Here is a 15,305-nt window from a genome sequence, read left to right on the forward strand (position 1 = left end):
AATACAATATTCAAAGTAGATAAATGAACCCTCATTGTATCCTAATAACAGATGTAAACTACTCAAAGATTTACTAGCATTTACCTGAAGCCATGCTTTCTTTATTTATAAAGACAAGAACATTCAAGTCCCAAAATTTAACATGGTTATGGATAGCCGAAGGATTCACGAGAAACGTTAAATGTTCTCTTCATTTCTTCATAACAATCAACCCTTTGGACCCTTTTCTCCTCAATGAATTCTGTATTATCACTTACCTGTTTCACGTTAATCCTTCGCTACCCATAACCATGTAAAAATTAGGAACAAATAAAGAAAGCATGCTCCAGATAATCTGCCAAAATCTAAATAAACATAGCAAAATAAAAATGAACACAAGCAATTTACAATAATGTAAATTTATGAAAACAAAATTAAAAATACTGAAGATACTTGCTTAGATCTAAGTTAACAATAACAAAGATAGATCTATAAGAGAACAAAATGAATAAGGAAAGTTAAAAAAGGCAGAGGCGGCTGAGGGAAAGAACTAGGGTTTTGTGAGATGCAATATTGTGACCTAAAGGCAAGGTATTTATAGAAACGAGGTTTATATTGTGGGTAAATAGCACTTTAGGTCCTTTGATTATGTTTAAATTTGATTGTAGTCCTTGTGATTTATGATTTGATGTATTTAACCTTCAATTAATTAAGAATATGCATTTTGATCCTTTTACGAATCAGGTGTCTATTACAAACAATCTCGATCTATATTGTTGTTGTTATTGTGTTTACAACATAATCTAATTCATGAAAAAATAATTTCAACCATAAATAAAAATATGAAGAAACAACAATTTTATTGATAAACGAAGTGATACAAATTTGTTCCTCCCTTGATTCTTTTCTTGATTTTCTTCGATTTTCTCCGTAATTCGAGGATAGTTAATGGCATATTTTTGGAACATAGTATAGGGATTCTTCTCTCAATTTTATCCATAATTCAAGGGTCGTAAGTGGCGTATTTCTCGAATATAGAATAATACAGAATATCCCATAATTTTGTGGGATATTGGAGACCCGATCTTTTTAAGAATACCCATTGGGATATTCAAGATGTCTGGGGATATGTTACCCTTTAAATAGAGCGAGATTTAGGGTAAATAGAGCGAGATTTAGGGTAAAGTAATTTCCTAGAACTTTAACAAAATTTGAATTCTTCTTGAACAGTCCCACAAATTTTAGATGTTTACATATTGTTTTTGATCTTTTTGGACCATCTTTAGAAGATTACCCTCAAATATAAAGTGGAGTAATAAGTAACAATTCATACCACAACATATTAGTATATCCTCACAAAGTGAGGTTTGAAAGGATAAAGTGTAACCACTAACTCAAATGATGTAGAGAGACTCATGACAAATAACAATATATAAACAAAAAAAAATATAAAAACAAACAGCAAAAGGGGTAACGTACTACTAGGTAATTAAAAAACAAGACACTCATAGAGTGAAACCATGAAACATCTATTCGAAAATCATACATATCACCAAAACACCATGAATAAGAAACTACAGAACTTGTGTATAACATTATGACTAAAGGTAATCTACAAAAAAAAATATTCCTCCTTACTAGCAAGAACACACTCCTACCTACTAACCTTCTATCCTAATCCGCGTCTTCCACACTTTTCTATCAAAAGTCATGTTATTCGTAACAATACAAGTTTATTATAATACATAAATAACTAAATGTGATTAATCACTAACAAAGGGATCAAAAATGCACATTTCAAATAATCAAAAATTCTAAGGCCCGTTTGGTTCTAAAAATAAAAAAATTTCGAAGTTGAAAGTTGGTGTTCTATTTTGATATGAACATAAATTGGAGTAGTTTTTAAAATTTTGTGAGAGAAATAGGAGTGGATTTTTCAAAAGTAATTTTCACTAGGTTAAAACAATTCTTATGGCTAAACACATCTATTTTCCACTGACTTAAAATAATTTTTTTAAAAAAGTAAAAATATCCTCCAAATGCCTACTAAATGTGCTTTGATCAAATATAGTAAGGAATAGAATCAAAATTTACCAAAAACTAAAGGACCAAAAGTACTATTAGACCTTTATATAAAGTTGCAGAATTCTTAACAAAGTAGAGGTCATTTCTACGAAATAGGGTAACAAGAATATGCCCATGAAATTATTATTTTATATTATCTTTTGCTGGAAGTTGGAAATAATGTTTGTTAACTGTGAAGACAAGAACCCTAGAAGGGATAAAAGGCTTAATGGATCCAAAACTACAAGCCCAAGATACAAATAGAAATTCGGCTGAATATAAGCCCAAATGATTTTTGCATTTTAGTATGAGAGCATTTTAGAAGCTTCCAAGAATAATACACGTCTAGTATATAGTACATTATACAACTAATAAATTAATGAGCAAAGTTCATAAATAACATACTTAAGGTCCTAATTGTTGATTTTATAGGAACAGTTTCATAATTACTTTTTGTAGCAATTTTTTATTTGTATTTTTAAAAACTGTTCCTTTTAAAATACATATATAACTAATTTTACTTCCCTTAAATAACTGAATTTGGTTGAGATAAATATGATATAATTATCAATTAATTAAATTTGAAGAATCCTTTTCCATTAAAACAACTTCATTCACGTGTTTTCTCCATTAAATCTAAAGAATTCCGTTGCAGCTTAACAACACTAAAAGGAATTCAAATTTCCGTTTTCCCCATTAACGAGTTCATCTGGAAAAATAGCAAGCAAAATGAAAATCTGTTGTTCGTTTTTTCTGATCAATTTCTGAGCAAACAAAGCTGTGTTTTTGAAATCGAACCATTGCTGTTGTTGAATCAAATTCGACGGAATCTTCTTCGAAATCAACAACATTATTGAGACGAAACTTTAATTTGTCTGAATCAAATTCAATTGTACATTCTTCAGTTCAATTTGTTCAAATTCAACTATTAGTTGCAAATTCAACCATCACTGTTGTTTAAGGAACATAATAATTAATATTTTCCGGTTCAATTTTTTGTTTCAACCATTACTGGAGCTCCTATCTATTTTTTATGAAAAATTTGTAACCGAATTTCGAGATAGAAGCAATGCTGGAGTAAATTCAACATACATAACAAAAAACCTTTGGAATTCAACTATTTGTTGCAAAATTTCAGTTTAGGAGTTGTTTCATATATTAAAATTTCAGTAGTAGACTATTTATTTGAGGATCGTTTGTCGTTATTTTGATTGTTTTAACAATTGAACAAATTGTGAAGCTTTGTAGAATATTTTCACTCTATTGTATAACTAATTATGAACAGATTTTAAACAAAATTCAATTATTTTCTGAAATCCTGGATCAATGAATGATCGAATTCAGTTGTTGAATGTGATGAAATTATATAGACACATATCAAAATACAAATTAGGTATGCTCCAAATGTATTTTTGTTATGTTTAATGTTAACATTGCATATGTATTTTTTATATGCTTAATGTTGACACTGTATATGTATTCTTGTTTAATGTTAACTGTATATGTGAAAATGCATTTCTATTTATATAACTGTATCTGCATATGTATTTTCCTCCAGATGCTTATTATTAACTGTAGATATGAAAATGTATTTGTATATATGTTTTACTTCCGTTGAATTTAGAAGTTTCTGTATTTGGTTGAAAACTTTTGCTGTGTTTGTATTTTTGGTTTAAACAAAATTTGTTTAAAGCTGAAAATATGTGTTATAACAAGTGACATTTGACACATATGTATATTTGTTTATTTTTTGGTAAAATCAAGTAGAAATGGGAAGCATACCAGTCCTTGTGAAGCACTCTGGTCGATGGACGTATGAAAAAACTACGAAGAATATGTCACTGATGTTATACTTTTGAGCACATCAGCAACATTTGTAGAGCTGCACGATGATTTGACATCTTACTTAAGTGTGGATTTGACCAGCAAACGTATTCTAATGGAATATCAAATCACTGCTAATGCAGGGCAGATAGAAATACGTAATGATATGGGTTTAAAGGTGTTTATTTTGTAGAAAAAACAGACACAAGACATGAATTGTCTTTCTTTATATGTAAGTATTTTGGAAAAAGTTGTAGGGAGCAACTTGACAAGATCATCTATATATGTTGCTGGAAGAAGAACCAACTGTAACAACTTAAAATAGTGATAAATGTAACAAATGAGGAGCACTGGTGGTTTTTGAAGATACACAAGCATTAAATGTATTTGAGATGGATACTGATGAGGTGATTATCTCAGATCCAAATCACAAGCATGTTGAGGAAGATCGGATTTACTTAAGAGTTTTTTTTTTAAAGTCAGTCATGAAGGACTATTCAATTAGGGAGAAGTTTCAAACGCGAAGTAAAAGGTCAAGTAAGAAAACGTATGTACATTCTATATCACTCCGATCTTATTTAATATTAATTTTATATGTATTTTGAATGCATTAAATGATGTTTAATGCAGGTATGTATTATTTTGCAAATCAAGAAACTGCAAGTTTTTAATACGTGCATCAGGAATGGGGTAAACTGGAATGTTTAGAATAAGAGAATTCAAACCTCAACATACATGCCCGGTGAAGGACAAGATCTATCCAAAGGTTCATGCTACTAGTATGTTGGTAGGTGGTATGGTTAAATATAAATTCAAAAATCACAAGCGAAAATACAGTGCGACGGAAATAAAAAATGACATGAAGGAAGAGTTTGGTATGGAATTGACATACACTTCATGTTGGTAAAGAGCGTTAGAAGAGTTGAGGGGTAAGCCATCAGCATCTTACGAAAAATTGTCATCATACTTATATGTACTAAATACTATCTATCCAGAGTCACATATAAGAATAAAGAAGACAGATGATAATGCGTTCTTGTATGTATTTATCGCTCTACATGCATTTCATTAAAGGATTCAATCATTGTAGACTAGTCATAGTTGTTGATGCTAGTCATTTGAGAGGAATGTATACTGGGGCATTTGTAACAGCATGTATAATGAATGGAGTAGGTTAGTATCATTTTATAATAAATACATTGTATAACTGATTGTATTTTTTTTTCATTTATGAGTATCACCAACAAATACATATCTCCACTATATATATACATATCTGTACATTATTGCATATATTTTCAAAGTTTCATGAATGAAACATGCAAAATTGTTTATGTTTGATAGTAATGTGAGTCTACATTTTAGTATATGTAATTGATACCATTTATTTGATTAAATATACAATTTTATTTAATTATTTTTTTAATAAATACATATGCAGTTCATATATGTATTTATATTTGATTTTGCAAAATTGTTTTATATGTACAGGCCATATATTTCCTTTGGCATATGGTGTGATAGATTTGAAAATGATGCATCCTGGTCGTGGTTCTTTCAGAATCTAAAGGAAGTGTACAGGGAAAGACAAAACATGTGTGTTGTGTCTGATCAGAATTCAAGCATCATAAAGGTTGTTGGTGATGTGTACCAAGATGTTCCACATTATGTATGTATGTGGCATCTATGAAAAAATGTGAATTTTTTTTTACGGAAAGTCACACAATGTGTTGTCGGAGATCTTTTATACAATGGTCAAATCATATTCAAAGTTAGAATTCCACATGTTAATGGAAAAAGTTGAGGCAGTTGATATTAGGGTGAAGAAATATTTGGAATTAACTGGTTGCGAAAAGTGGGTTAGGTCCTATGCAACAGTTCACCGTGGATGGACATTGATTTCAAACATTGTGGTGTCAATAAATGGAGTACTTGTATCTAGGGGTGTACATAGGTCGGCTTGATTTGGTTTTCTCTTGAAAAAAAAAAAACAACCAATTATATCGGTTTATTAAAATTATAAACCAAATCAAACCAACATAAAATCAATTTTTCCGATTTAGGTTTTAGTCGGTTCTTTCGATTTTTCTCGGTTTTTTTGGTTTTTCTTGTTTTTTTTTTATAATCTTTATTTTTTACAGTTATATTGTGATTGAAGTTTAGATCAAGTATGTTTTTATTCATGTGCTATTGAAAAACCACAATTATGAAAAATTGAGAAGCGAAAAACTCTCTTGACACTAAAAAATAAGATGAAGAGTGAAAAGTTTAGGTTTTAAGTTTATATTGAATTTTGGATCATTTTACTAGCAATTAATGGATAACTATTACAACTTAAAGGCTCAAATGTATATATATATATATACTAGTTTAGTCGCACGTGCCTCGCACGTGTAACGTTTGATAATTTAAAATTAAATAATTTTGCCTATTGTAGAGATTTTTAATAAAGTGTAAAAGTTCAAATCACTTTTTAAAAATTTGTCACACTTTAATATAATAATGCAAATATAAACATATACACATATATGTTTTACCACTACAAATTTCAAGTGGTTGATGTATCATTACTTTTACGTTTGTCATATAATACCTTTTTCCCTTGTTGCCACATGCTAAGAGAAACGAATCAATTTGAACCATATTGGTGTTACAATTTTTTTCTCTTTTTTTTATTTTTAAAATCTTTTCTTACTTTTAAAGTCAAATCTTTACAAAATCATTGTTACATTCCTATAACGTACTTAAAACTTTTAAAAATCTGGTACTTCTTAAATTTTTCTTATTCTAAGAGTTTTATATTTATCTCTAATTTTTCAAATCTTTTTAAAATCAAATTTAGTTGACTGAGAATTCTTAAACAGGTGGAAAAAGTATTAGTTGCCATTAATTTTGATGACTTCTAATAAAGAAAGATTTTACCGTAAATATATTTAATTAATTTTTAACTCTTAAATTAGAAAAAAATATTAAAATTCTCATGACTTCTAATAAGGCAAGATTTCACCATAAACATATTTAATTAATTTTTAACTCTTAAATATTAGAAAAAAATAGTCAAAAGACGATTTTGTCTAAAACAAAGACTTTTAATAAAGGGCAAAAAGTTCAAACAACATTTCTAATGCCCTTCACACTTTTAATATATTATAGATATAGATATATACATCTACTTTCTAAATATTGAAAATTAATAAAACTAATTGAAAAAGTATTTAAAAAGTAGATTATAATTAATATTTTATGTATAAAAAGTTAAATTATATACATGCACACACACACACACACACATATATATATTGTGTCGGTTTGACTTTTTTTTGGTTAACACCAAACCAAACCAAGAATGATTGAATTTTTTTTCAAATGCCAAATCAATCAAACCAAACCATATGTCGGTTTTTTTCTCGATTTGGTTTGATTCTTCTGTTTGGTTTGACTTGACGGTTTAGTCTGTACACCCTTACTTGTATCAGCTAGAGAACTGTCAATTTATGACTTTCTTGAGGAAATTCGTTTATTGTTTGCAAAATGAAATTGCGAAAATAGGCAAGAAGCTTCATATATCTTCACAACACTCATTGGAAAGTTTAATGACATACTCAAAGAGAACGAGGCATTGTGTACTCGTATGACGGTATGACCTTTTAGTTTTGTGGATTTTATAATTATGAAAACATAAGTATGAAAATACCTTTCATTCATTTGAAATTTAATGAAAAGATATACAACATAAACAATATGAACAGCTAAAACATAATATGTAGTTTGCATATGTATTTTTTGTATTAATATTATTAACACTGCATATATATTTGGATGCTCAGTAAAAATGATGTACTCTGCATATGTATTTTTTTTGGCATATGTATTTTTTCTTCAAAATACTGGTGTGCTTACAACATATCATAGAATATGAAATTCATGTCTTTTTAGCATTGCATTTAAGTTTTTTTGTTAATCAGGTTGTTTCAGCCACAAAATATGTGTATACGGTACACGATAAACAAAAACACTTTATTGTTTGCCTCAAGAAAAAAGATGCTCATGTAATGCATTTCAACTAGATGAGATACCATGTGCATATGCTTGTGCGGTGTTAGAGAAAAAGAATTTTGAGAAGGACACATACTGTAGTGATTTGTTTAAACCAAAAACTGTTTTGAAGACATATGATGTTCCCATCTACCCGTTTCCACACATAGATGACTGAATAATTTCAGCGAGCGTAGTTGGTGAAATAGTGCTGTCTCCAAAATTCAAAAGACCTCTAGACAGACCTGCAAAGAAAGATCGTGGAAAATCAGGCCGGGATATGTTCGGAAAGAAGAATATCAACTCATGCGGTGCTTGTGGGGCTAAGGGTCACAATAGACGTTCTTGTATAAAATATCGCAAATGATACATTCTTCTTCCGTATTATTTCTTAAAACTTTATTTTCATTTTTTATAATCATGAATGATTTTATTTTAGTTAATACATTTATGCATCATTTGACAATTGAACACATTAATATCTGAATAATGCATATGTATATGTTTCAAAATCTAAAGATTGCATATGTCTTTTTAATCTACAGTTGCTATGTACTTTTTAACATTGTGTATATATATTTTAGGTTAGAGTTGGAAACTTTGGTTAATCAAGTTTGTATTTGGTTCTTGATTGTTCAAAGATTTAAATACATATGACATATTCTGCAAATATATGTTTGAATTGCAAAGTCTTTACACTGCATATGTATTTATATGCTAAAAATACATTTGATGTATAATCCATAGTATTTTGAAGAAAAATATCAACAAAGCATATGTATGTTGTAACTAATATCTAACAATTAAATGTAGGACTGCATAATAAGATCAAATTAAACTTTAATTCGAATTCTCATTTATAATGATATTGAGAACACATATGAAAATACATATTACTTATGATCAATATGTATTTTGAAATCCTTAATCTTAACACTGCATATGAATATTTAGGCTATTTGATTTATAATTCATATGTATTTTTTTAGCAAAATTTCAACACTGCATATGTATTTTGTAAGTAAAATCTCACAATAAAATTTAGAACTGCTTTAAAAAATCAGTTTATATTGAATTCAAATTCGCCTTTATATTGAATATAAATAACAACATACTAAAATACATATTAGTTATTGTTCAAATGTATTTTTGGAATGCTTAATATTAACACTGCATATGTATTTTTTTAGCTAAAAACACCTGATTAATATTGCATATGTATTTTAAGCATATAATGAACACTACATATGTATTTTTTTCACTAAATCACACATAAAAGGGTAGAACTGCATAAAATACTCATTTCTGAATTTCAAAACTGAATTAATTTCATTCAGTTAAAAAGTAAGAACTATTATAACCTACAATTAGAACAACTTCAAAAAATCAAAATTAGTTTGTACAATCAGAAACTACATGAATAAACCAGCTTCTAAACTATTCAAAGTAATCAATCCATCATACATCATACATCAAAAACTTCAGTGACACTAGTTATTCTACTTTACCTTGCAGGCCTTACAGATGCTTCGACATCACTATGAGCATTTGCGACTTATTTCTGGATCTCATAGTCCCACAAAAGTACAACATATCTTATACGACGTGCATTGGGGTCGAACTCATTCGCAAGAACTTTGTGACCATAAGAAACACACTCTGCATATGTAACCATATAGACACCACAATCCCTAAAAAAATAAGAAAAAAATATATTAATAACTAAAAAATATTTTTAACAAACATACAATTTTGTTATACATAAATTAAATAACTTACAAGCTTTCACTCGGTTGTTGAGGCAAATTCTCTTGAAATAACACATCAAACATATCCGACGAGTCTTTGTCTTTGTATCTTGGATGGTTTTCAACCTGAATTCCTTTCTTAACGTAGAAATTACACTGTTGGAGACACAATGGGATAATCGTAGCTAATTTCTCGATCTTACCAAGAACAATCGAATAATGACTAGATGATTCATATAAGAATATGCAACTCTCTGAGAAGGATAAAACTGCTAGCACCCAATGATGTTTTTCCTTTATATTGACTGGAATATAAATATATTTCATCGTATGCCATGGCACAACAGCATGCATACGAAATTTATTTATTTATTCATTAAGATGGCCCCCTTGTCCTCTAGCAGTAATACTTGCATCATCCACAGAATTAGCATCACGAACAAATCTAATTATGTTCATAAAGTTGCAATCTACTGTGCTGAATTTGTAAGACCTGTTGGGGTCATACTTCGGCTTCTTCCTCAAGTAGTAGAAGCAAACATCAATTTGCTGCAGTAATTAACACCACAAATTTTAGATCATTCAAACTATTTGTATACTAAATTTATCATGTGTATGTAATACAAAATACATATGCAATTTAAAGTTTAACACATCCTTTGTTAAATAATTAAAAAAATAATAAAAATACATATGAGCACCTGCATATGTATTTACAAGTAACATACTATGTATTTTAAGTAGTGCTACAACTGTAAGGAAACATTGTCAAAATAATATACTAACCGAGCTTGTCCATGTCTTATCAGGGAACCTCATTGTGTAGAACCGATTTTTATCTTCAACAGTCTCAACTCCAAAATGCATCACTGGAATAGTTGATTTCTCCCTTTTGAAATGATCCTCATTTGCCTTCCTATTTTTTTTTGTAATCAGTATATGTTAAATCATAAGAACATAATGGATTCTTTAAAAAAAGTTAAACCAGTTCAATAGAAATACCTTTTAGCATGAACTTTGAGAAGGTCTTCAGAAATCCAATCCATGAACTTGTTGACAATCTTCGTATCCACTATCCCATCAATCGGATGATAAGCAAATGGATGTTTCTGGGGGAATATATGTATGTGCCCTGCTGAGCTCTCTATATAGTTACATAATACAAAAATTTAATTAGTAAAAAGTATTTGCATAGCATATTACATTGAAAACTAAATATATAACTAAGTGTACTTACCGACAGCTGAATCAAATTTCGTCGTGTAAGGTGACTCCTTGAATTTGAATGGTCGCCTAATCCGTATTTTTTGAACAGGGGTTTGAAGTTGACGAGAGGGATGAACAATGATGCTCTTACTACTGTCTGCATTCAGACTAGGAAGCAGCTTATCAAGGATTGTGCTTTGTGAATCAGGACAAACTGGTTCATTCCTTTGTTCATCAGTGCTTAATTCTTGTATTTTAGGAGGTGTCATAATTTGCTCCTCCGTACTAAGATCAACCTCTCCGTGCATGTCTAGTTTAGAGCTCGATCCAATATTTTTATTTTTTTCCTTTAAAAAATGGGAAAAAATTTATTTTGCTATGTCCAAAATAACCCACATACACATGTTCTTAATACATACCTGACAATGATGTTGAACAACAAACTCGAACTTTTTATTATTGAAATGTTCATCACTTGGTTCTTCTTCACGGGTTGTCGATGGTTGTGTCATGTTGCTTTCTCTCCGGTATGCATTAAGACTTGGTAACAACTCATCTGGGATTGTAAACTGCGAATCAGACAAATTTGTTCCATTCGTTTTCTCAACAATGATCTGTAATAGAAATGAAAGAAATATATAATTATCCTATGAATTGTTAGACTTACATCACATAAAGTAAAGTTCAATTCATTATACATACTAGAACATCATGATGAACAATCTTCTCAGAAAGATTATAATCCAAATTTATACTTTGGAGAAGCTCATCAGGGATTAAATGTTGAGAATCAATTTCAACGTTTGTTTAATCTGGATGCAAATCAGTGCATCCCATGCAAACAAGTAAAAAAACATGAAAACAATGTCAAACAAAAATTCAGTTGTATATGTTTATACAAATCTATATATAATATAACATATAACTGTTAAAAAAACTCAATTATATATGTACACTCAAATTAATAATCATATTTTAGTTATTATTTACCTTTGTACCATCCTGGTTTTCACCCAAATTCTTATAAATAGTAGGACTGAATTGTTATGGTGAAGTTTCGACACCAGCATAATCCATCTGTTGGGCTTCAAGATCTATATCTTCATGTTGTTGCTACAAGTATAAGTTGAATAAACTATTAATAATTGATTACATTGAATATGTATATACAAACCCACTAAAAATACATAATGCTAAAAATACATTTCTGAACACACTGTATATGTACTTTTGCATGCACTGCATATGTATTTTTGTAATGCTCTGCATATGTATTTTTAGCAATAAACTGCATATGCATTTTTCGAATACTATGCATATGTATTTTTTAATACTCTGAATATATAATAATAAAACTTTTACCTAGCTTTGTTCAATTGCTTTGAGCATTTTTTGAACTTTTTCTTCACTAATTGACGAATTTCTTTAAACTCTTCACAAACCTGTATTCATATCAGTAAACACAAAATTTTTAATGTAAAATAAATATTTGACAAAAAAAATGACCTTGTCACGAAATTCATCATAGGCTTTTTTCTCGATATGTCTCTCAGGCTTTGACAGAGCTACTTCCTCTACATGACTATCTGCCTTTGACTGTGCCTGAGGAAAAATAACCCTAGCAGTTTTCTTTCCTTTCTTCATTTTTTAAGAAACTGCCTGTCATGTTGGAATTGGCTTAAAAATTGGGGTCTTCATTCCAGTAGCCTTTGCAGCACGAGGAACTGGTGTCCTCGTCTGGGTATACTTGTCAACAATATTGAGTTGCTTTTTCCTTGAAGGTTTTTTCACTACCGGGGTTGATGAACCAACCTTTTGTTTCTTCTTAGAATGTTCGTTGATCTTTTTTGGTGATGGATCCTGGAAGTCATCATCAGAATCAACTGAACGTTCATCTTCAGGTACATCCTTCTGTGGTATTTCAAGATTTGTCAATTCCAATTTAGTTGGCTCTATGTTGTTAAATACAACCTACGAACATGTTAAAAATATATGTTAAACAATTGTAAATGAAAACAAATATATGTAGACTATAGAATACATATCAATACATATATATTTATTCACAACAAACCTTGCCATTGTCCTTGAACATAGCATTCATCAAAAACTCAAAACGTGGATGAGGTGCAATGATCTTCCAATTTAATAATTGAGGAATCCAATTATCAGCCTTCATTGTAATCTTTGATGGGACATTTGAACAACACTCATAAAGCCACACTTGAATAGCCAGTGGCATTTCCTGAATCAGATAAAGTTTACCACCAGCTTTCAACCGGTTGTTCAAACTTCTCGCCAGATCTTCAACAGATAAATAACCCCATGGAAAATCCTTTATCTTCCACTAGATAAAATAAATGAATGCAGGAAATACAGAATTACAAATTTCTCAGCATCCTCACCATTGTTATCCCCTCATACTTTCTCCGTGAATGCTAGAAATAGTTGTCTTTTTTGTATAATTTTTGCCCCATTGAAATACTTCTCAATCATCCTATTTGGTACACCCTCATCAAAAATAAAGTCATACCTATTAGACACACAATTCAATCTAGTTATGATGACAAATTCCCTGGGAGTAAAACTAAGAGAGGTCCCATTAGCACGAATCAGAATTTCAGAAGAAGAACTACCCTTCACCTCAAGCGTCATAACACATCTGCACAACTGTGCTTGCACTACACACTGCTTCTTCTTCATAAAATAACCAAAAATGTTATTGTCGCAAAAGTTTTTAAACTGTTCCTTGTTTAAAATTATGCGATGCTTCCATAAATATCATTGTCACTGTACGAGCACATGTGTGGTGCAAATCTTGAAAGTTTTCTGACTATGATTATTTCGTCCCGCATCACCTATACAAATAAAATTACCACTTCTTAATCTGTAAACAAAATTCAAGCAGACAAAAAAAAATATAACATGCAACCAACACTGAAAAAAACATATCAAATATAATCAAAATACATATACCTAATAGCCAATTATGATAGTTAAACCAAAATGAACATGCATATGTATTTTGACCATATCAAAACTACAACCAACACAAAAAAAAACAATTCAAGTATGCTAAAAATACAATCAACACTGAGAAATACAAATCAATTATGCTAAAAATACAACCAACACTGAAAAATACATATCAAGTAAGCAAAAAATATATATGGCCAATATATTGTTCACGAATATGTATTTTGATAATATCAAATATAATAAAAATACATATATCGAATAGACTGTTATGGTAGTTAAACTAAAAGTAGCATGCATATGTATTTTGACCATATCAAAACTACAACCAACACTAAAAAATACAAATCAATTATGCTAAAAATACATATAGTCAATATACTGTTCATGAGTAGTTTAACTGTAAAAATTATTAAATAAGTAAATAAATACATATAACATGAATATGTATTTTAATCATATAAAAACTGCAACAAATAGTGAAAAAATACATATCAACTATACTAAAAATACATATAGCCAAATACTATTCATGATTAGTTAATTCAACAATATATTTTCACAGTTATACTATCATCTCCACAAATCAGCTTTATATAATCCCTAAATATCATCATAACATAAAATATATATTAACTACTTGAACACAATACTTAACAGTCAAAAAAATATATTTACAAATCAAAAAATAACTCTTCCTCACTTTCTTCTTCAGATTCATCAGAATAAGATTTGTCAACATCGTCTTCAATTTCTTTAGATTTTCATTTCTTCTCGTACCGTTTTTTAGTTTTTTGCTCCTTTGGAGAAGGAGTTTTCTTCAACCCTTTTTTTTCATAATTTCAGTCATCTTCACATCGTCGTTGCGAAACTTCGACCTAATCTCCTTCGATTTTCCAAATTTGTTCAACTGTAAAGAATTTGACACAACTTTATCAACTAAATCTTCTTGAGTTAACCTAAGACTAAAAGATGGTGCATCAGACACTAAATTTATATTCCTTATACCACTGTTTGTAGGTGTTTTTGCTGTGTGTTCATCCATTAAAATACAAAATCCTTAAAATTTAAATTTTAGATGAATTAAGGTAGAAAAAAAGAAAAAAAATAATAAAACGCTAACATGCAATATGCGATTAATAGTTACCTGAAATAGGGGAAGCAAGTCCTTATCACAGATCGTGCAAGAATCGTGTAAAAGGCAATACAATTAACGCGGGAGTAAAGGTTAATGACGAAAAAAAAGGAATAAAAAATTAAAATTAAGTAAAGAGAAAGAAGAGGGAGTGAAAAGGGGGGATTTTAGCAAAGTATAATTACTTAGGCGGCAAAAAAGTAGGGACCACTTAAAATAATGCTACACATGCCACATAATGTAATTAGGAGAAAGTGTTGCTATTTATTATAATTTAATAGTTAGGTATGTTATTATATGTATTTTTCCCTAAATTAATTTTTCATTTATTTTATGAG

At 29.5% G+C, this 15,305-nt stretch overlaps 1 protein-coding gene across 1 annotated transcript; it reads right to left on the reverse strand.

Annotated features, from left to right (window-relative positions):
- Window positions 1-9,457: 9,457 nt before the first annotated feature.
- On the reverse strand, window positions 9,458-12,500 carry LOC124887895. Its single transcript, XM_047397820.1, has 8 exons — window positions 12,363-12,500; window positions 11,276-11,470; window positions 10,888-11,203; window positions 10,653-10,794; window positions 10,437-10,566; window positions 10,061-10,199; window positions 9,682-9,955; window positions 9,458-9,593 (listed from the first exon to the last, which is right to left on the reverse strand). Exons 1-8 carry the CDS (start codon window positions 12,498-12,500, stop codon window positions 9,458-9,460), a joined length of 1,470 nt encoding a protein of 489 aa, XP_047253776.1.
- Between the last annotated feature and the right edge of the window lie 2,805 nt (window positions 12,501-15,305).

This window comes from Capsicum annuum, chromosome 10 (assembly GCF_002878395.1).
Source record: "Capsicum annuum cultivar UCD-10X-F1 chromosome 10, UCD10Xv1.1, whole genome shotgun sequence".
Taxonomy (NCBI): Eukaryota; Viridiplantae; Streptophyta; class Magnoliopsida; order Solanales; family Solanaceae; genus Capsicum; species Capsicum annuum.